Source organism: Mus musculus, chromosome 15, assembly GCF_000001635.26.
Source record: "Mus musculus strain C57BL/6J chromosome 15, GRCm38.p6 C57BL/6J".
In the NCBI taxonomy this organism is placed as follows: Eukaryota; Metazoa; Chordata; class Mammalia; order Rodentia; family Muridae; genus Mus; species Mus musculus.
The window spans coordinates 32,587,080-32,610,845 of record NC_000081.6 but is presented as its reverse complement, the minus strand read 5'-3'; the positions used below and the strand labels follow the sequence as shown (position 1 = coordinate 32,610,845).

Below are 23,766 nucleotides of genomic sequence, written 5' to 3'. Positions count from 1 at the left end.
CACAAACATGCGCAGAACAAGTTTCAAACAGTCTTTGGTTAAAGTTAGAAATCAAAGACATATAAAAGAGGATCACTAATAACTGTCACTGTGTACTAACAACATTCACACTACAACTCATAAAACTATCCCTGTACTGTTCTTCAGCTCTTTTTGATATCAGAGAAATGTTATACAGATTTCATTTCACAGTACCATCCTGCAGGAAACATTGTATAACCATGTTTACACATAATGTATAACAATGGTTACACATTTAAAAAAGAAAGAAAGGAAGAAAGAAAGAAAGAAAGAAAAGAAAAGAAAAGAAAAGAAAAAGAAAGAAAAGAAAAAAAACCATCTACATTAAGAACATGCAGAGACCTTTCGACTTTATAATGTATACATCATCCCATTTGATTCTAGAGCAAGTCACATGTGTGAGCTGAGACAGTGAGGATGAAGTACATTGGAGCCATGGTCAAAATGATCAGTGACAGGTGTGTACTATGAATTTCCTGCCTCGGGCTCCCTGTATAGAAACAGAATGGCCTGAGCACTGCAGGGGTTTGCAAATAGTATAGTAAAAATGTCACTTCTACATAAGCCTTCCGGTATGTCTTGCTTAGGGGAATTGCTCTAAGCAAAGCTACCAAGCTCCTCTAGAGCAGAACTCTGTCAGAGTCCAGAATTCATTTTCAGTTTCCAACACTATAAACATTACAGAGCTAGTCAACTAGTGTTCATAGTCCTCTTCCATTTCCTAAGCACCTGGGCCTAAGTGCTTCCAAACCAACCCAACTAAACTTAAAAATACATTGTAGACAACACTGGACATTCCCTAGGAAAAAAAGAGGGTAGGGCTGGAGAGATAGCTTGTAGCTGGGAATTGGAAAGCATTTATGACATTTGGCTTTCCCTGTACCTCCAAGATTTCCTTCCCCTCACTAATTGATTATATAACAATGGGACCTTTGGAATAAACTGCAAGGGTGTTAGGAACAAGACATATCCTATAGATGATCCGGAATGATGGAGTTTTGGGACAGCATTGATGTTTCTTCTTAGGGGCATGAGCCTACTTTATCTTATATTCTCTCTCTCTCTCTCTCTCTCTCTCTCTCTCTCTCTCTTTCTCTCTCTTTCTCTGTATTCAAATAAAATATTAGCTTATCCTGGGGCACTAGATCCTAGCACTACCACTGAGAGTTATCATATACTGAATAATTCATTTTCACACCTATTACTGCTCACAATTGTTAGCCACATGGTTCCTCCATAGATATCCAGAGGTTAGTGGCATCACAAAAACCCATTTCAATGAAGACCCTGTGTCCCAGAATATAATAAGCCCACAGATGTATGGTTTTACAGCCTTTTGACTGCCAGAGATTTGAAAGGCTGGCACAGGTGCCCTCACCCTTGGGATTCCTTACCTGCGTGTTTGATGGAAGTGGCACCTCTTCAGGGGGATCTTGGCCACATGCTCCTGTAGTCCCACAAATAGGACACTCTGGCTGTGGAGGATCTGCAGGCTCCTGATGGGCTCACTCCTCCTCTCTGGGAAAAGCTCAATCTCTTCCAGCAAACAGCTGCCTGAGCTCTGACTCAGGGGAGCTCGTACTTTCTTAATGGTGCCATAATCTGTGAAGACAAGACAGGAAGAAAATAGAGCACACAGGTAGCACAGCTGTCTTCAGTTAGGCAGAATGTGTACAGAGCACACAGCCATAATTCTTCAGCCCATGAAGTCATTTGAGCATCTTCCAGTAATGCAGAGGCCTCTCGCGTGGGCCACACTGGATGGAGAATTCAGGTCCCGATGTCCTTTAAAGCTCTGCAGTGATATTTCACTGTAGCCAGTGGTGAGAACTCCTGATCTGCCATTTGTCTCTGCAGTTGCAAGCCTGAGAACAAGAGGCACGCTAAACCTTACTGAAGATTAAAATAGCTGCAGAATACCAGGAGAAAAAAAAAAACCAAATCTCAGATCACTGATGACAGCGTGGTGATTGCTACCCATTCACAGAAGAAGCAAAGTGACTTGGAATGTAAATACAAGGTCATTTTTGGTATTTTGAACTTGACACATGTTGGAACTGATTCAAGTCTTCCTGGACTCAGGTTCATGCATTTAATATTGCCTGTGCTGAGGACCTCTGCACCATGCAACTCTACAGATAGGCTATGAGGGATGTGGAGCAAGCTCCTTTTAGGTCAGTGGTTTTCAACTTTCCTAATGTTTTTACCATTTAATACAGTGTTTTGGTGACTGGTGACCCTACCTCCCAAACATAAAATAATTTTTGTTGCTACTTCATTACTGTAATTTTGCTACTACTATCAATCATGATATACATATCTGATACATGGCTCCTGCAAAAATTCAACCTTCAGTGGAATCATGACTCACTACTGTTTTAGTTCACCCATCAAGGACTTAAGGGAGGACAGATAACACTTCTGTGAGGGAGAGGCACAGGAGCTTAAAGGACACTGTTGCTTGCCTGCAAAATCTTGAAGCACCACCAATAACTATCAGTTCTATCTGAAGCTATCTTGAAAGTACAAACTGAATAATCCCACCAGGATATCATGCTTTAAATCATAGTGATTCTTATTTGATAAACACGGAAGCAGCTTTAGAGGTTATCTTAAAAGCAGAAATGAAACTCAGAAGCTTTGGCTTGAAGGAGCTTCAACCAAATAAGTCGAAAAGTCTGAAGAGATAATACTTTACACCTGGCATCTTTATGGAAGTCTTAGATAATAGGACCATCTACATTTAAAGAGAAAAGACATGGACACAATATATTAGTCTGGCTTTACTTAAAATGTAAACTGGAAATAGCTCCATTTTCTCGAAATCTCTCTTTCATGTCATATACACAGTGTAACAACTGCTTAAGTTTCCTTCAAGATAGCTGGCTAAATATTAGTGTTGAAAAATATCCAGCAAACATAGAATTTCTGACAGGAGTGTCTACATGCACTAAAAAACAGGCAATGATGGCCATTCAGAAAGCTCATGGCTCATAAAGCATGAGCAAGACCATTTTGATAAAGCCTTTACTCTATAACAAAACTTCCTTCTGATTTGGTGACTAGAGATCATAAGCTTGTGAAAAACAAGCAAACAACAAACAAACAAACAAACAAGCCCCCCGCCCCAGCTTTGGTGATTACAGTTCAACCTGCACAAGACAATAGAAGGCATCAGTAACCAAAGCTCGGAGGACTACACATGGTACAATGGGAGCTTCAGGGACAAGAGGTGACTTCAGTTCTGATATCTCAGCTACAACAATCTGAGACAAACAAAACAAAACAAAACAAAACACCCACACACTGGCAGATGGAGCTGTCAGCTTCCCAAGGAGCAACAGAACATTCCACTCTGTAGGATATCACAGTAACATGAGTATTGTCAGTTCAAGTCAAAGATTGGGGAGAAGCCAGCGTGGCTAACCTTGGTAAGTGGGATGGCTCAAATAGTTTTAAAAATATCACTGTGATAAAGCTGGACCTCCTAACCAATGTCTGAGTCAGTGAGGGGCAGGACGGATGGGAGTCCAACAGGAGAGTGACTATGACTACTTTGTGAATGTGGCTGTTAACATGGTGTGCAAAAAAAATAGGTCTAAACTAGAACATATTCAACAGTTAACATTCTGAGAAACCTGCCAAAATTAATAATAACCCTGGAGTCAACTTAGTTGGTGCTTAAAATTCTTACAAAATTGCAGAAAGCACTAAATTTTAATAGAGCTTTAATAATTTGATTCCAGTAAGATGTCAGCGATGTAAAACATTCAACGTATGCTTTCTTTCACACCCTATACCCAGTACTCCAGCCTGCTGGTTCTTAGCATTTGAATGAAAGATGGTAAATGAAGATTCTGTGACCCAGGGCTCTGCTGTCTCTTCTTATCTGTGAACATCTGGTAACATGACAAGTTCCTTATAAATCCTCATTCCATCCCTGTTGAGATTACCATAGAGTGATCCCGAGCTCAAGTCTGTATCCTTGCTGCCTTTCCCTCCCTTGCCTGAGCCTCACCCTTACTCTGTGCTCACACTCCCTCTGTCATGACTCCCTCTCTTATAGTGATCTTGAGAATCAGGGCACGAGGTAAGAAGCCATGCCAGTTCCCTATACTCACCTTAATTTTAATTGTATTTTTGCCTCTTGTTATACACCAGCTCTTCTCAGTTTCCGATACACTATTATTTTGACCTTATTTAATATTTGAAAAACTAGTATTCTTTGTTCTCGCCCTTCTCATGTTTATGCAGTTTTGCTGTCACTTTTCTCTCTATCCATGCAGCCTTTCTTACCCCCATGTTCGTTGCTTAGCTACTTCATTCTTCCTCTCCAGGGCCTGTGCCTCCCAATCTTTTACTTATGCGTTGTTTTCCTTCACTAACCTTGTCCCTTATGTCACTCAATTACTAATGTTTTCAATGACTAATCTTATTTTCGCTTTAAATGATATTTTTATTAATTAGAGAATTAATAAAATGTTTATCATATCCAGTTCTCCTTCCCTAACCCCTCCCAGATCCAACCTCTTTATCCCCATGGGCTTACCTACACAAATATAAGTTCTCTTCTTATTCCTGTACATATTTTTTAAAAAGAATTATTTATTTATTTATTTTTGTATGTGAGTACTCTGTAGCTGTTTTCTGACACACCATAAGAGGGCATCAGATCCCATTACAGATGGTTGTGAGCCACCATGTAGTTGCTGGGAATTGAACTCAGGATCTCTGGAAGAACAGTCAGTGCTCTTAACCACGGAGCCATCTCTCCGGTCCCAAGTTCTCTTCTTTTATCTTTAAATGCATTGAATACAATTTATGTTGCCCAACTACTCTTGGCAGTGGTCTATGAAGTACGGTTGGTCTAAAAGGAGTCAAATTATAAAAGAAAATCCATTTTCCTTCTCCCAACAGATGACAAATGCCAAGAGCCCTGTAGCCAGTGGTGGCATTTTTGCACCCGTCTCTCCCCTGCACAACTTCTGTGCTACAATTTCATTTGACTTAAACTAACACAGGCCTTGGGTATACTGTTTCAACTGCTATGAGTTCCTAAGTGCATGCCTTGTGGTGTCTGGAAAACACTGTTTCCTCTGAGTTATTTCTGGCTCTCCTGATCTAACATACTGTACATTATTGATGCTGCTTTCTCTCCTCTGTTCATTCATGATATAGTAGCTGGCTTTAACCACGTAATTAAACCAACCAAACAATCAACAGACAAACATAACCACAACTTTATGGTTGATCACTGGGATATGATCAAGAGAACAAGTATAAAAATCTTCAGTGAGGACATAGCATACCTAGTTGCTGAAATTAACGCAGAAATATTTCAAGAGCATGGAAATAAGTGGAAATGTAAAAAATTTTAATATCTGGTATATTATATATAAATAAAACTTTGAATACAAAATAGATGTGGTTAGGTCTACATGATACATCATAGTTAAAATTGAACAACTATAGAATAAAGCAAGATTATTAAAATCTACCAAAAAATCCCACAGATGTATAAAGACTACCCAATCAGAATAACATCAGACCCCTCAGTAGTAACCCAAAGACAAGCACACTTTGAAAGAACAAAGTCCAGTTCCTCAAAATAAGCAGAGAACCACCAACCAGGGTCATTTCCTCCAAACATGTTCTAATTTGAAATTGATGGGGAGCAAAGATATTTCAAGAAAAGCACAAACTGGAGCAATTTACGGTTAACCTGATACCGCAAAGGAAACAAACAAACAAACAAATCAGAGGAGGAAGAAAGTCTTAATCTTGGGTCACAGAACATATACATTTTGTAGAAATAATAAAAAGAATCAATCATGACCGTATCAGCAAACTGGAAAACTGCTTATATAGATGGAGAAGAAGAAAAACTATGCATTTGAATCATTCAGAGAAGCAACCGATAAAATGTAAAGAATCAGTCAACAATCTTTCAGTAATAATCCAGAATGTAAATGGTCTTAACTATTTAGTTAAAACACACAGTCTAGCTGATTGGATAAGAAGACCAGCCAATTGTTTGTTGCCTACAGTTTGTGCTCTGCTCTATGTGCCACAGTACAGCTGAAGATAGGCACTGACAAAACAGTAAGACGCTTCTGTGCACACACACACACACACACACACACACACACACACACATCAAAATCACACATGCAGGCTGTGGGAGAGGATCCTTTCCCCAGCTCTCCACCCCACTACAATTATTCCATAGTAAGTGGTCTCTATTACTCTCTACTTCTGTTTCTAAGGAATCATGAAGCATGCAGTGAATCAGAGGCATCCCTGGCAGTACTTGCCATGCCACATTGTAGAATTTGACTGCAACTTTGATTCTCACCACACATCATGAGTATTTTACACTATCCATGCCTCCATGCCATTAATAAAAAAAAAAAAAAACAAAAAAAAACCAACAGATGCTACTTGAAACAACTTTGCTAGGATTTCAGACTACTGTATGTTATGAATTGTGTTTTTACTGGACTTAAAAAGCTTTCTGCCTTACAGAGACACAGTGGTCTATTTATAATAAATAGTTTTAATAACTTCCTACAGTTACTCCTCAACATGAAATTACCAAATCATTTTACCACTGTATTATATTGTATTGTATTGTACTGTACTGTATTGTATTGTATTGAATTGTAATGTTTGATTTTAAAAATTGCTACTTCAGTTTGCTGATGTGTTTTATTAAAAACTTTAAAATAAATTTTGACTTTGAATTTCAACAGAATTTCCAACCATTTCTGAAGTGGCAAGATGTAGACATATTTGTCATGTATACTATATATTTTTTAAAACAGCATTCTTAGCATTGATTATTATGAAAGCAAACTAGTAATTAAATATGGAAAAAATATTTTATATATGTGTATATATACATATATATGTATAAATAAATAAAGCATAAATAAATGTGTTGTAAAACAAAGTATATACACATATACATACATATATATATGTATATATACACATATATGTATATTATATGAAAATATATATGTATAATATATATGAAAATATATGTGTGTATATATACATATATATGTATGTATATGTGTATATACTTTGTTTTACAACACATTTATTTATGCTTTATTGCCAGTGAATGTTTAATTTGTATATCTATTTCTTATATATATATATATATATATACCTTGAGTCACTTGAAAATTTCTCAAGTGAAATGGGGGTAATTATTGGAATTAGGTTAGGAAGTACTACTCTATAAGAAACACATTTCACTGGCAAAGATACATAAAGACTCAACAGCAAACACTGAAAGTGAATGTACCAATAAGATTGGAGAAAACAATAGAAGTAAATATTGTTGCATATCTTAACATGTACAAGATAAAGTTAGAAGATATAAAAGGTCACATTATATCAATACAGGGGACATTCTACAACATTGCAGGCCCACTCAGACAGGCATGGTGGCTTTCCCATTTGTATGTTTAAAAATGATTATACATGAGATGAACATTTCTAAGAGTAAGGGAAGAGGGCAATGGTCTGAAGAAGTAAAGACAATACTGTGCTGTGTCTCTAGACCAGTCATCTAAAAACTGGATGGCTTCCTTGATATGCCTCATAATGGTAACAGTGGAATTTTTGACAGAGCTCAATACAGGACAGGAACAATATTCACCATTGGCTTTTGATAGTGATACATCTTGAAGACATGGAAGACCAGACCATAGAAAATGTCTTGCTAAAGGGAATTCCTGTAACAACAAAGCATAATTTTTCTTCTCAACAATCCCTACCCTTAGAGAATGAACAAAGGGGAAAACAAAGAGAAAATGCAATGGTGTAAATGTAAAGTTTTCATAGTGTCACAACAAATACAGTAAGTTTAATTTCAACCTGACTACTCTGAAAGAAATATTTCAAAATCCCTACAAAGAATTCTAGATGTGAGAAATGGTCCTTGAACCTCCAAGCCTTGTTTTCCATAACTTCCACGACAGGGAAATAGATTCACATCTTGGAACAAATAAGCTACTGAACAAGCTGTGCAAAGATTAACTGAAAACAAGGCTGAGATTTTCAGGAGGTTTAAATGAAATTATATTCTAGGAGCAGAGTTTGGCTATCTAACAGTGAACTCTACCTAGTCTTTGTGTGAAGATGTGGGAATGCACAGGTTATCTAGACCATCACCATGCAGTGGAGACAGCTACAATCCATAGAAATAATTTAAAATATTTGCCACCAGCTATAGGTTAAAATTGGCTCAAATATTGATTTTTGTTTTATATTTTATTCAATACTATATACATTATTTATTCAATATTTTGTATATAATCATAAAATCACTAGAATATTATAATTTTATATAATCTTTGAAATCCATATGTATATATATATGTGTGTGTGTGTGTGTGTGTGTGTGTGTGTGTGTGTATACATTTTAATTAATTCTAGCCACTTGTGATGCTGTAATAGACAACTTCAGGATATACATGATATCTTGATTTTGTCAACAGAAAGCCAAGTGCCAAGCATCCCCACCCATAAATAAAGGACAAGTCCAAACTCCCCAATACGAGAACTTCATTTTTTCTGCATCACATATTAAACCTTGCTGCATTATTTTATTCCAATAAAAGGTTCTTTTTCTACAAACGTTTGATCATCTGTGAATGTGATAGCTGCTCTTCATAGTTAACTTGACTGGATTCAGAATCACCAAGAAGACATATCTCCAGGTATGTCTGTGAAGATTTTAGAGATATTCACCTGGGAATGAAGACACCCCACTTTGAATGTGGGCAGCACCTTTCCAGGAGTTGAGATCTCAGACCAAATAAAAAGAACAGGGAGAAAGTGAGCCATTCCCTGCTCTCTACTTCCCAATCCATGACTCCCTCCTCCAGATCTTCCTTGCCGTGATGAATTGTATCTTTGGAATAATTCCTCCCCTAAGTTATTTCTTGTTAGTCATTTGTTACAACCTGACAACTAACACACTGAACGGTACCAAGTGCTCTGTGCTCCAAGTAAAGTAATGGAACATCATCAAGCTTAAAGAGCAGTGTATGAGCTATGTAGCTGGGGAATGCAGCCAGGAGCCCAGAAGCTAGACTGCAACCCTTGTGAGTGAAGTGATCACAGGCAGGTATCAGGTGCTCCATGAGAGTGGAAGCAATCATTGTGAGGTCATTTCAGAACCTGACAGATGTGCACCAAGCAACCATGACCTAAGAGACTGTTCTATCTGCTCCTCATTGTCCAGCGTTTTCCATTTTCCTAGACATGAAGCTCCCATCACTCTCCCTTGGAATGTGGCCCTCTACCACAGCTTTGGAAAGACATTGAAAGGATGGATGGCCACAGCCTGAATACAACACTCATTGTAGTTCAGATCGTAATGTACTGTAAAGGCTGACACAACAGGACAATACAGATGGAAATCAATAAAAACAAAACAAAACAAAACAAAACAAAACAAAAAACAACTTAGTGTTATGTCAACATGGTACAAACTAGAGTCATCTGAAAGAAGGGAGCCTCATTTGAAAAATGCCTCCATAAGATCCAGCTTTAGAGCGTTTTCTTGATTAGTGATTGATATGGGGGGTGGCCTCAGACCATTGTGGGTGGTTCCATCCTTGGACTGGTAGTCCTGAGTTCTATAAGAAATCAGATTAAGCAACCCATGATGAACAAGACAGTAAGCAACATGCCTCCATGACTTCAGTATCAGCCTCTGCCTCCAGGTTTCTGCACTGTTTGAGTTCCTGTCCTGACTTCTTTGATAATAAACTATGACTTAAATAAGCCCAATACTTCCCTCTCCAGTTGCTATTGGTCCTGGTTTTTCTTTGTGTCAATAGTAGCCCTAACTAGGACATATGATATGCTATTCCTACATTATGCTAAAGGGGGAATACAGATTTATAGCATAATGTACAAAGACAAAATTATGTAAAATGTTGGTAAAATTCCCTTCTAATGTAGGGAATGAGGTCATCTTTTTTCTTGGAGAATACAAATGCTGAGTTTCATCTTTAGTCTTCTCTAAAAGGAAACCACTGTCTAAATAAAATTTTCAAGTGACATGACAGGGCACTTGAATATACCAACAGTTTTGCAGTTAAGGAGATCAGGGTTCAACCAGGCTCTGTAAGTTCAAAGGTCAGGATACCAAACCAGTATGTAGAATCCTTTTACATGGACAAAGTGTTTGGTCTAGATTTATTTTAAATGTTGTTCTGAAAGTACTGGGAGAATTAACAGAGAATCTCTCTAGTTCAGCAGCAGCAGTGTGGCTGATGGGTCAGTCAATGCCAGATGAGGATACAGACCCTTTGGTAAGTAGTGAGGATCCAAGACAGAGATGAAGCTCTGATTGGTAGATCTGTGTTGGTCTTCTGGAATTCACTGTAGGACGAGCCGGTGCTCAGGTGATACCAACTCCAGGACATGTCTGACTGACCCATAAGACTCTTAGCTCCCATCACCATCATGAGAAAACGAAGGAAGCAGAACAACAAAACCACTTCAAAAAAGGAGCCAATGAACGACCACCACCACCACCACTACCATCAAAAACAAAAAAACAAAAAAAGGAAGTACTTCTGGTTCATTTTTTTAAAAAAAAAATAAAGGCTTAAAGATTCGAATAAATGCTAAAAAGGTAAAATATGGCTTTTCTGTAACTAATCTCTCTGATACATAAGGTGTTATGTGCAAAATTTAATTATTAGTGACTGGGATTTAATTGTATTTTTGACTTGAGGGGAAATAGTAGGTCTTTTCTAATATTTAATGTTGTGGTAGCTGAAGTGGATTTGATAGTTTCAACAATATTCTATTTTTTTCATTTAGAGAGCACTAATCAATTTCAATACAATCAATTGCAACTCTCTCTCCCTAGTGAGCAAGCATGACATCTAATGAAATGGGGACTGCTATGAACCCAGTTCTACCCATTCATGATTTGGACATTGAAATCTCCATTCTCATTACTTCAGGATGCAACTGTGTTTGGATACACCATGTCCTAAAAGATAGCAGGCATATAAAATGTGGTCAGTGTAGGTTCTCAGTTGTGTCCTTCCAGAAACAGGAGGCCAGCACACACACAGGCACAGGCATAGAGGATTATGAGAAGATCCACAGAGATGGAGGCATTTACAAAGCAAGGGTAGAACAGGTAGAAGAAAGAAATCTGGAGGCATTTCACCTTGGAATTACAGCCCCAACAGGTGTTGTTAACTCTTGAATCTCCAGTATTTACTCTGAAGTTCTCAGCAGATTGATAATTGCATCAAGAAACACAAAATGTAGAGTTGGTTTTCCAGAAAAATTTCAAACTATATTTTTTTCCTAAAATACTATAGTTCAAATTTTAATACATTAGGAAAGAGGAACACAATGCTAGACACCCACCATGCCCATGGTAACACCAGTGCAATAATCAATAAAACGGTAGATGAAATGGTTTTAACTGTGCACAATTGCAGGGTTCATACTTAGAAGCAGCTTATTATTTTAAAATTTTGTTCATATTATCACATATTTAAACGTCTAAATATACATAAGTATAATTCTGACACATTATCTGTTTGAATTAAAATATAAAAATTTACATAGAAGATGCTAGTTTTCAAACCTTTGTGTTAATGTCTATTTTGGCCTTTGAGGGAAAAATCAGTACTAAATGAGCGTTCACTAGTGAACCGTGAAATACTTGAGGAAAACATCTCTGTTCATAACATTTCATTTGGGGGTGGGCGGGGAGAAAGAGGAGAGAGAGGGAGAGAGAAGGAGAGAAAAAGAGAGCGTCCTGGTAGGTGTTTATGCCTGTGTGTGTGTGTGTGTGTGTGCGTTTGTGTGTGTGTGTGTGTGTGTGTGTATGTATGTGCGTCTCCGTGTGTGTGTGTAGATCTGCAACTACATGGACACACACACACACATGCTGAGGATGATCACGGTTATCTACTCTAGCAGTGTGCCTCATTTTCTAGAGTCAGGGACCAGGCTTCCTCCTGAATCAAGAGGTAGGCTGGCAGCCAGCAATCTCAAGCACTTCTCCTGTTTCTGGTCACCAAACTGGTGTCAACAGGTGAATGTTAAACTACCAGCTTTTTACATGGTTTCTGGGGATTTGAACACTATCTCGTGCAGTGAGCACTGTTACCTGGCTAAGCTAATTCCCCAGCCCTAGTGTAAACTTCTTAGGACAGAGTTTCTAGAAATTTAGTTTTGTAAGCATTTCACAAAAAAGCATCAAAACATATTTTGCAGGAAGAGAGCAGAGACATTAAGGATGGAGAGAGGAAAGGGAGGGAAAAGAAATACAGCCAATACTCAACATTTGCTGTCACTGTGTGGAAACTACACTTGCCTTGATGCTTGCCTATGACCAGATAGTTTTCAGCTCACTGCAGTGTAAACACGATGAGATGGAAGTGACAACCTTACAGTAAAGCCACTCGACTTCATGTGAAAATGGCTTCATCCTAATACACCTATGATCTCTGACCAATTAAAGATGTCTTGGAAAATTTAATATATTTTAAAAATGGTAGTGAAATATGCTTTCAAGACATAGGATAGTGGGAGGCTATGCCAGTGCCTGGCAAATACAGAAGTGGATGCTCCCAGTCATCTATAAGATGGAACACAGGGCCCCCAATGGAGGAGCTAGAGAAAGTACCCAAGGAGTTGAAGGGGTCTGCAACCCTACAGGTGGACCAACAATATGAACTAACCAGTGCCCCCAGAGCTCGTGTCTCTAGCTGCATATGTAGCAAAAGATGGACTAGTTGCCATCATTGGGAAGAGAGACCCCTTGGTCTTGCAAACTTTATATGCCCCAGTACAGGAGAACTCCAGGGCCAAGAAGAGGGAGTGGGTGGGTAAGGGAGCAGGGCAGGGGGAGGGTATAGGGAACTTTGAAATGTAAATAAAGAAAATATCTAATAAAAAAATAGGATAGACATGTTTTGTCTGAAATGTAGTAAACATTTTAGGAGATGGGCATGTTACTCATTTAAGACATGGATACATTCCTTTAGTTTGTAAGGAAAGAACAATAATCCGGCCAGCAAAGGCAGCTAGATTGCTTCAGGACTACAGATAAGGATGGAGGGATTGTCACAAGGTGATAGTTTATCATTTGTGCTCTATCTAGAGTCTGTCATATTTCTAAGGGAAGGTTTTCTATTCAAGATTCCAATCACCAAATACAGAACAGAAGTAAAACCCCTGAAAGGCATGCCACACCTTGGACAATGACCCTCTGTGATGGTCAGAGATTCACTGTGGATTCCAGGACCACTCAGCAGGGAGCTAAGTGATTTTATTTCACTGCACACTAGGCTCCGGTTGCTTCTGTGCCACTGTAATTCAGAGGCATTTTTTTGTGTTTGTCTCATCGACCCAGTTACAGCAAAGTTATAGAAAGCCTTTGTATTTGCATCTGCTACCAGCCAAGCATTACCAGTGCGGTAATGATGAAATACCATCTCCCACTCACTGGGCAGCCTGTTGCTATAGCAACAGATCATTATATAAAGTTCATCAATTTAGCTCAGTGCTATCCCAATGTGGCAGACAACTAATACATTACCAAAGTTCTTTTTCTTCACTTGAAATTTGAACAAATGGATTAAATTGTTCTTGGTACTCGGGAGTCAGCATTACATCTATATAGCAAAGGGGAATTCAGGGCAAAAAAATAAAAATAGGTCTTGCTGGCCAGTAGATGTCTGAAAAACAGATTTTAATGAACACTCTTATCAGATTTAAGTTATTATTTATTTTTTTTTTGCCTAAAAAAATATGATCACCAGCTGAGAAATTTTGGTCATGTATTTCACATAGCAGTCTTTAATTTCAAAGAATTATATTCAACTACAGTCTACAAATCTAGATGTTACAGTACACAGGCTATCTTGTTCATTACAGCCTTCGTGGCTTGCAAAACAGTACCTGGCACACAGTAGGGACTGACAAAGTGCACACAGTTCCGTGGGTAGAACATTCACCAACCAGGCCACTGGCGCTAACATTTACAAGTTGTGTAGACTCTGTCTCTCATCCTGCTTCCCAGTTCCCAGTGTAGGGGCGATTCGTAATGTGATGATGAACAGGAATCAGGCATCATTCCTACCTCACTGCTGCTTGGCCTGGAGCCGAACAGCAAGCACAGTTAGCTTCCTAACTCCATTTGTACTCAACACACACAAGCAGAGGGCAATGCCACTTCTTTTATAGCAAATTTGACTGCCTTGCAAAACAAAACTTCAACGGCCTTTTCGGTAGGCTGAATCTAAGCTGGTGCTTACAGGAAATTTACCACTGGAGTTTCCTGTGAATAAAAAGCATATTACATTAAAAACAAGAGTGCAATTAATAGAGCCCCATGGGTATCCCTTCTGAAGCTCTTGGCTAACCTCACAGCTTAAATCTAGCTCCAGCCATTCTGTTAAGGAAGCAATTCGGGGTTCTAAAAGGAAATTACTTTCCTTGGATTTATTGTGTCCGAATTACAAAACAACCACCCAGCTGGCAGCCCTTGTCTGACATGGACCAGGCAATACTGCAGTCTAAATTATCCCCTTGCCCCCAGTGGTGGGATTTACAATGTGTCAGCTCCTATTAGTTGTCGATTAAGATAGTTAAGAAAAATCTGTGCTAAGTGCGTTTGCACGCATGAAACATTAAATTAGAAGAATGATTACTCCTCCTTGGAAAAGGAAAATTATTTTGTCATTCTTCTGAGTTGCTTCCTTATGCCTGTCATAAAATGATGCGTGATGCACCAGGCTCTTTGGAACTCTGAGTCTGTGATTTCTCTTCAAGAATGGTTGTATACATTCTTATAGCCTTAAAGATAACCTTAGGTCTCTCTTGTTGGCCTTGAACTTTTCACACAGGTTCCTCAGTGTGTTGGAACCTCACACTGTGTCCTATAATACACAAGACCTCAAGGGATACAGAATAGCACCAGATATGAAGAGTGTTGGTGCTAGGATAGAACACTCAGTGGGAGCCATCCCACCTGCTAGCAGCTTTAGCTTCATCCTTCCCACCCACAATTCCAGGAGATCGATTGCCTTACCTTGACTTACCAAACACTCAGACCCCTTACCCAACTTTATGTATTGTTTATTCTGCATTTTATCCCAAGAAGGCTCCCCCTCCCCCTATCCTCCAGAAAGCATGTCTAGGGAGCTGTTACCTCTCCTCGGTTCCAAGAGGCTTCTTACCTGCAATCTGTACAGCCATGCAAAGCAGTTCTTGCACCAGTGCAGGCAGTTTGTGAAATCAAACTACAGAACACAAGCACCTGTACTTTTATATGGTGTCGGGTTCTCTGGACATTAAGTGACAAGCCTCATTCCCATCCCTGACACTTTGTCTACTGACCACACAATCAGGCACCAAGAGGGGTGCCTTCCTAAATGAAGGAATCTACTGTGGTTACTATTTCTGCCTTAAAAAACTTTCCTGTAAGTTCAGCTTTGATCTGCTCACTCCTTTGTTGTTGTTAATCATGAATAATAGTAAAGAACCACATAGTTAAAATGCTGCCACTTGTTTGAAGAAATCAGGCAGATACATTGTCCACTGACTTCTACCTACCTCTCATGTTGTGCTCTTCCTGAAACACATCAGAAAGGCAAAGAGCTGATGTGGTTAGTGATTTGAAAAGGAAGTTGTAGTGAGAGCAGCTCTCTCAGTGTAGCAGGCTAGTTCCCAATATTATCAGAATGTACACTCAGTTGTTCCTGAAGTGGATATTCCCCTTGCAGCCCTGGAGACAGGGATTCAGCAGGGATGCAGTACATCAGAGGTTGATGTAACTAATGACAGCTCCAGGTGTACCTACACAAGGAGTCTAAGATAGTTACATAATTACTGATTAAGGGCCATTGATTTCAGTCCACATCACCACATATGGCAACAGGCCGGAGAGGTGCAGCAGAGTATAGGCATCTAAAAAAGCAAATTTTTGAATATTGGTGTCTCCCAAATGATACATCATGTAAAGCAATTGGCTCATTTCTTCTTACAATGAACCTTCTGTACATTAGTCATAATCATGACATTGATGATGATGATGATGAGGAGGAGGGTGACATGACCAAGAGGACTCCCTCTATTCCAGAAATACTGCCTTATGTGTTAAACCTCCTACAGAATCAGGAAAGGCCTGTAGGCAAGGTGTGGAAATCTACTTTTGGGTGGTATGAAATGGACAGACATTTCTTTTCATTCCAGTGAAAAACTCTATGACAGTGAGACTTTTCAAACTGGATGTCTTCCAGAAGCTCGTGTGTTTGAACAGTTGGTCCCCAAATGGTGTCATGGTTTTGGAAAGTTGTGGTATCTTTGGTATATGGGACCTAGTGGGAAACACAAGGCTTTCGAGGGGTTACTGAAAGGTTAAAGCCAAGCTTCAGTTCCAGACCAAATTCTCTCTCTGTTTCTTGGCTTCCAAAAGGTTTCCAGGATTCATTGCAGTCTAGCTCCTTGGGTCTTAAGCAGGCATGAATCCTTCCTCTCTTTGTCATACAGTGATTAGTGATGATAATACTTCCCATCGTCTTGTAGCCCATACGTGATAAAGCTAACTCAATGTACTCAGTGTATGCTTAAAAAGTAGGCTAAAATATTTCTCTGAACCATATTGTCCATTTGTTTTTACAAAGACTTCATTTTATATGAATGTCCTCCTTGTGATGAGGTGCATTACCTAATGTTAGAGAAATTACATTTAGCACGAATTTGATTCAATCCTCAGAGATGTGTTGCAAATCTCTCAGCCACTCGGCTTGCGAAGTCCTTCAAGTTAAGGGTTCAGTCCTTCAGTTACACTTAGTTGAAGATTTACCACAATAGTTACCAATAAGCTACTGGCTACTTGCCATTTCTCAAGAAGAGTCATGTGTCCTTTACATTTAACCCAAAAAGAGAAAGCCATTACAAAAACAAGGCGATGGGCATATTTATTAGCCCGATAGTGTAATTTCACAGTGTACAGTGTACATACATGTCAGAATATCAAGTGGTGCACCTTACATACAATTTTTCTCTAAAGTGTAGCAGATGGAACCCAGTGTCTTACCATGAAACTAAGAAAATGCTCTATCACTCATCCAGATGTCTAACTCTCTCTCTCTCTCTCTCTCTCTCTCTATATATATATATATATATATATATATATATATATATATATATATATATATATATATATATGTATACACACACACACACACACACACACACACACACACACACACACACATACATCTTTGGGATGGGTGAAAGCTCACCCTGTAAAAGTGTTTGTCATACAAGCATACATGGCTAAGTTGGATCCCCAAACCCATTTTAAAAAGCCAGGAAGAAATATGTGTGCTTAGAATCCCAGCACTGGGGATGTAGAGACACATGGATCTCTGGGTCTTGCTGGCCAGCAAGCCTAGTCTAGCCAGCAAGTTCCAGGCTAATTGATGTCTCAAGCCAAAGTAGATACCACTTGAGGACAGATATAGAAGACTAAACTATGGCATGTACATGCACCAGCATGTATACATGTGCACAAACACACACTTAAATATGCACATACATATGAATATACACACAGAGATTATATATGAACTCTGATCAAGGCTGATAGCCTAGTTGCCATTCCCATTTCCCCAAGAAAGAACAGAGCTATTCTATAACAAAGGACCCATAGATCCTTCAGTTGCTTAAGCCAACCACTCAATAATGGTTTACTACCTGACACGGCCCAAGTTCACTTCTGGTGCAGAATGGTCAAGCATTTGCCCTTATACAAGAATGAACCCATTCGTTAGTTTATTTACTGGTATCTGGATCACACAGTTGCTACAATAACTTCGACTTTCAACTTCAATTTCAACGGTTGTTTGAACCCTCAGGTCCATGCTTCCTGATTTCTTGGACCCACGAAAGCTATACCCTGGCTGAATTACTTTCCACTTCCTAGCTCTGTATGTGGGAGGTGTGAACTGCAGTAAATGTACTACACAGTGGTGTTTGGGTCAATAATGGAGCTGAACAGTTTTTATTATCTAGTACTTCTGCAGAGGTTTTGAGGTTCAGATAAATATTTCCTAGTGTTACTGTTGCCTACAGCTCAGTACGATCTTGTGCCATTACCTTGGTGCAATGGGTCCCATGTGTAATGGGCTATGCCATCCAGGTTTAGGTGTCTACTGAAGGACAAGTACATGGTAGAGTATGTATATTCTATGCCAGTTGTTTTCCCTGGGTACTACTAGCTTTCTATAACACTGGCATAGAGTCCCCACATGCTCCTTTTCTCAACAGTAAAAATGGATAGAGTTTGGGGATAAAGAGATTGGAGTCAAGAAAAGGCTTCATATGGGCATGGATTGGGATTTCATTGCCTTCTCCCTAAGAGAAACAGGATTAACACATGGGAAAGGTGGGAGTAAAAATTAAGCGAGATAGCAGATCGCTAACTATAACTTAGTAAATCCAAAATGGTCCAGAGCTGTGTGTGGCAGTCAGAGAAACAACTTTACTGAATGTGTTCAGGGCTGATGAACATAAACCAAAGGATTCATTACCACAGTATCTGGGAAGCCTTGTGTATATCCTGCTCATGGAATCGGGAGCCTGAGATGGGTGAAACAAGTATCTGAGAGTCAGGACAACCCTTCTGCTCCCTAGAGGACAGGCATGACACATGAGGTTAAATGTTTCACACGTGCAGAAGAGCTCTAAAGTGTGACATCACTGTTCCTAAGAGGAAAAGCTGGAGTATTCACCCACTAAATCAAGGGTCCCACAAGTCATTGATTTCAGTGCTGATTTCCCTTTGTTTCTCCAAATCCTGTTGTGGCTGTAGGTTTATTAGCATTTCCAGTATGTGGGAACTCTAAACCAGCAGCATACAGAGGTAAAGTTACAAGTGATGTAGCGATTTCTAGTTTCTTTCGAGACTCAGTTGTGCCACATGATGTTTTTCTGGAAACTTGACCTATGAGAGGATCTTTTTGCTGCAGCAGACACATGAGAGTATGTTTTGGTGAAAACAGATATGTGATGTTTTTTTCTGGAAATAGGGTACATAATTTTGCTACAGCGGATGTTTGCAAGAACGCATTGTGTTTGGAAAGTGTATAAATATAACCAAAAAGATAGTGGGTGATGCTGTATGGTATTGGTTTGCCTTGCCACTCTTTGCTGATCTTCACTGGGCTTTGCTGACACTGGTCATCCTGGATCACCATGCCTTCTTTGGTTATGATATTTGTCGTAACTTTGTAAAGAAAAAAAGCACTAAAGAACTTCTAGTGGTATTCTTCTGATAGTTTCTTGATGTTTTTGCTAACTTTGACTTGGATTGATTGGCAGAGCCTTGAGGCTTCTTCTGGGCTGAACTGCCATTATTGATTTGTGAATGGTGTTTGCAATTGGATTGAGCTACTACTGCTGCTGATTTGTGTGAACCAAACTGCCGATTCCTTGACAACACAGTTTGGATTTGCCCCAAAGAACTATTTCTAGACAAGTCCATGTCCTTCTTTGCCCTATTAATCTCTCCTTTTCACTACATCTGGTGGTTGGTGGTCTACAAGGGAGGTTACAGCATTTAAGTACCCTTATTAAAGTAGCTTTTAAAAAAATATAAGCCTATATACAAGTCTTAACCAAATTTGCTATTTTTGTTAACTGAAATTTGGAATTCGGATAGCTGTGCAAGTACCTTTGATTCAAATCAGGCATGTACGGACACAAAGGACATCTTCAGGATCAGAAAGTAAGATGCAAGGTGGGACAGAAAGATGGCCAGTACCCACAGGATAGAGGAATGTTTCTCTGTTTCCTGACACAGCATGAACCAGAGTTCACAGAACATTTTGTACTCAGAGAATTTTCCACAGAACTATAGGACACAGGGTCAGAAGTCAAATCCCAGGTCACTGAAACTAGGTAAGAAGTCAGAGCTGAGAGCAGACAATGATGAGCCAGCGTTACATCTGGGACTGACTGCATACTGTACACTGATGGGGAGGGAGGTTCTAGAATCTGAGAGCCTCAGCTATAGAAATTACAGCATCCATGAAACAAGCTGTCAGAGCTTTGGCCTCATGTCAGGAATTTAATAAAGGCCAACCTAGGCAGTTCTTAATTCACAAAGAGGCGGGAAAGGCACCCAGAGATGCTGTAAAATGCTGACAATATTTAAGTAACATGATTCTGAACCAGAGGGAAAATTATACTTTATTCCAAGGAACAGCAGGTAGTTGTAAAGACTGGCCTTAAAAGATCCAATTTACCAAGGGCAAGTCCAGCCCTCTGAAGCTGAAACTATTTCTTTCCACTTTCAACCAGTGTTCTGATAAGCACAAGGTCAGAGCTTTAAAATTAATTAAATGATTATATCGCCGAGGGTCCAAGTGAAGCCCCTGCCCTAGTAATTAACTTGGAAGATCACTTTTAATACTGGGAGAATTCCATGAGGTTGTTCACATATTCAGATAGTGGCCAGATTTTCATTATTGTCCTAAAGAAATGAGGAAAATTGACACAAAAATCTCTACTCAGTTCTGCAATGTAAACACTGTTTTTTTATGGGACATAGTGGGAATTGCTTTTGTGGGCTCTTACTAACCACAGACAACACCCAGTCATTGGTACCCACATGTTAATAATGACATGCCCATGAGCTAGCGCTCTCTCTGTCTTTCTCTTTCTCTCTCTCACTCACTTATTTCAGAGTTCTAGATCCTTCAGAACAGACTTCTTTTCTTACTGGTAATTCTGACCCCAAATGAAGTATTCCTTTCTAAGTTTTACTCTAGCAATGCTATTTTATCACAGAAAACTCCAGGGCTTCTTACATTGTTTCCCCATTCATAGTCTCCTTTTTCCTGATAAAACTGTACCTGGCCCATAAGGTATCTAAAACATGTACTCAAATTAAACATTTGCTGACAATAAATCACGATGACTTTTGAAATGCAATCCCTTACTATACATATGATTTTTACTAGTTAGTAATTATGAAAGCAAAATTTGCACAAATGAAACAGATATGCTTATTTTTATATAAGGTATTAAATTACCCCTGAATTTTTGCTGCATTTTCATTTTCTCAGATATTTTGATTTTATAATTATCCATTTCTAGAACATTACTTCACATAAGTATGCCCACAAAATGGCAGAAGTATGTTCGGACTGTTTTAGAAATTACATTTTAATGGTTTCTTATGAAGCTCCCGTCAGCTAGTCGAATCACAATTTTTCAGATAGTCAATCATAATTCAAGCCAAAGATATACTGATAAGTGCTGAAGAAGGCTAGTGATAAAAAGCAATGAAAAGGATTTGTTCTCTATAAGTAAATTAGGTTCTGTATTGTCAGTAAATTTCACATACATAGGCAGACCACATCTATTTTCACAGCTATGTGGCAGTGTTTTGGGCAGCATTCCTGGGTGTACATGGCATGTTGAAAAGCATGCACAGTGCAAAGGTTTCATGATGTACATTCAGAACTGAGGCTGGAATCCAGCTGCACAACGAGACAGGGCAATTGCTCACAAAATGCCTCAGGTTCACAATGAACTTGATTTTGAATTCATTTTTGGTCGTGGGTTAGGAAAACTTTTACCACTTCCAAATTTTCTGTAACACCTACATTCAAATGCACAGTGGTATTTATAATTTAAGAAGCCCGACTAAATAGCAAATGAGGAAACAGAGAGGAAATGCACCTCAAAAATGTAGCTCATTACTTGCACTATCCAAGGGTCACCTATTCACCAAAGAACCCATTTTTAACTGGAATAGAAGTATCCAGTCAGGATGATAAAGGCTTGTTTCCCTGAGCCTGGGTCTAGCAGTGATTGACATTCTAGCAGCATCAATGACACAGTGCCAGAAGCTGAGAAGGGAGACAAGAAAAGAAATAATAGAGATTATCCATTGGAATAATAGTGTTGGAAATATATCTGGGCAGATAAGCAGTTATGTAAAAACTGAAAAAAAATTCAGAGCAGGTACAGATGGACCATACATGTATTTAGATACCATTCTTCTACAGAGGAGAGCTGAAGATATAGCTTACAGGACAAGAGGAAGAGGAAGAAAGGTGAGTGAGTATGATAGTTACTTTCTATGGCAACATGATTGGATGGGCAAATGTCTAGTGAGGTGGTGAAGCACCTCTCTAGTTGTTGAGGACATTTCTACACATAGATCCTGAGGGCAACGGCCTCATCTATGGAGTAAACTCCTGATGAATTGAAGATACCACAGGCATATGGGGAGACAGTGAAAAGTAGGGTATAGACAGAGCATATCACCAGGGAGGTGTCCTTAGGACTCCAACTTGCCCTAGTGTTATCTCCCTCCTCCTTTTCGGTCTCTTATATCCCAAGAAGTAATGGGCAGCCACTGCCTCAGCACGGTACCCTATATCTGCTTTGCTTTAAAGATGTTCTTATCATATTCTACCATTCATGCTCACATCTGATCAGAGTTACGTCAAAGGGAAAAAAAAATGTATTTTAAGACATGTTATTAGTTTGCATGGAAGAAACAGTTACCATATGCTGTTTATGACAGTAATATGGGATGGGCTTAACTATGGCAGATGGACTGATGGGGCACTTCATGGGGGGATCTTTGTTACCTTTGAACCTGAGGAATCCTATCATTATATTATTTTGTGGATTGTTCAGTAAACTAATAGTCTCCTTGGCCTGCTCTTTAACTGAGTTTCCCCAAGATAAAAAGACGTGTCCGAATGTCTCAATTGAGTCTTACCCTAGAGACTCTAGTAATTTGTATGCCACACGGGAGCTGCTCTCGAAGATTTCTACAAGGAAAGAAGTTAGAATGGCCTTTCACATTAGTAGAGGTCTAGATCAGGCACAACAGGAAACTGTGGGATACTGCTCATTAAAATGTCTCAAAGGTATGACATCATCTCACACAGAAGCACAGCATGATATCCAGGACTGTTGACATACCAGGGGACAACTCTTTGATAAACAATAGACTACCCTTCTCTCCTGCTTAATGGTCTATCAATTTGCAGTAAGCCTAAAGGGGTTGTTTAAAAATTATCTATTGTGAAAGAGCTATATAAAAAGAAGTAAGGAGTAACAATTTGTATTCTTAGATTTGGTTATTGTTCAAAGACCAGTCTTTACTACCTGAGGCAATAATCAATACTGATCAAGTGAAACAATAGCAAAGAAAATCAGAGAGTGAGAAAGCAGACCACACAGCAAACAGGAAAAGTACCCTCTCCATAAATAGACATCATCTCCATCACATTTAAAACACAGTGAGAAAATTACTAATTCATAGCTAATAACTTCATATTATTCCATTGTTAGGAAACAAACACTTAGGCTACCAAAATTATCCAGGAAATGTGCTTGAAAATCAAACATTAAAATAAAAGATGTAATGTCCATATATTTACTCAAACAATTAGCTGTTTGTATGGTATTTTAAGTAGTTTGTTATATATTACACTGTTTTCTGTAGTAGAGTTTTTGTTCTCAGTAGGCCTAATATAAACTAATTTTGTTCACTGAGTGCAGGACATTGAGCAATATTGTAGAACAAATAAAGCAAGGGTACACTCTACATTTGGCTATAGGACAGATCCAAAGTGGTGCTTTTTATGGACCTATCAGTGTGCTGGGGCTGCTGTAAGAGTTTACATTCTATTGCTGGTC

At 39.0% G+C, this 23,766-nt stretch overlaps 1 protein-coding gene across 5 annotated transcripts in view; it reads right to left on the bottom strand.

The window, feature by feature from the left end:
* The window catches only part of Sema5a (sema domain, seven thrombospondin repeats (type 1 and type 1-like), transmembrane domain (TM) and short cytoplasmic domain, (semaphorin) 5A), a 451,529-nt gene that overhangs the window by 85,496 nt on the left and 342,267 nt on the right, over nucleotides 1-23,766 (bottom strand). For all 5 annotated transcript variants that reach the window (NM_009154.2, XM_011245340.2, XM_030248431.1 and 2 more), the window contains one exon: nucleotides 1,416-1,623. In NM_009154.2, the coding sequence (NP_033180.2) occupies nucleotides 1,416-1,623 (208 nt within the window). The remainder of the gene's footprint in view (nucleotides 1-1,415; nucleotides 1,624-23,766) is intronic.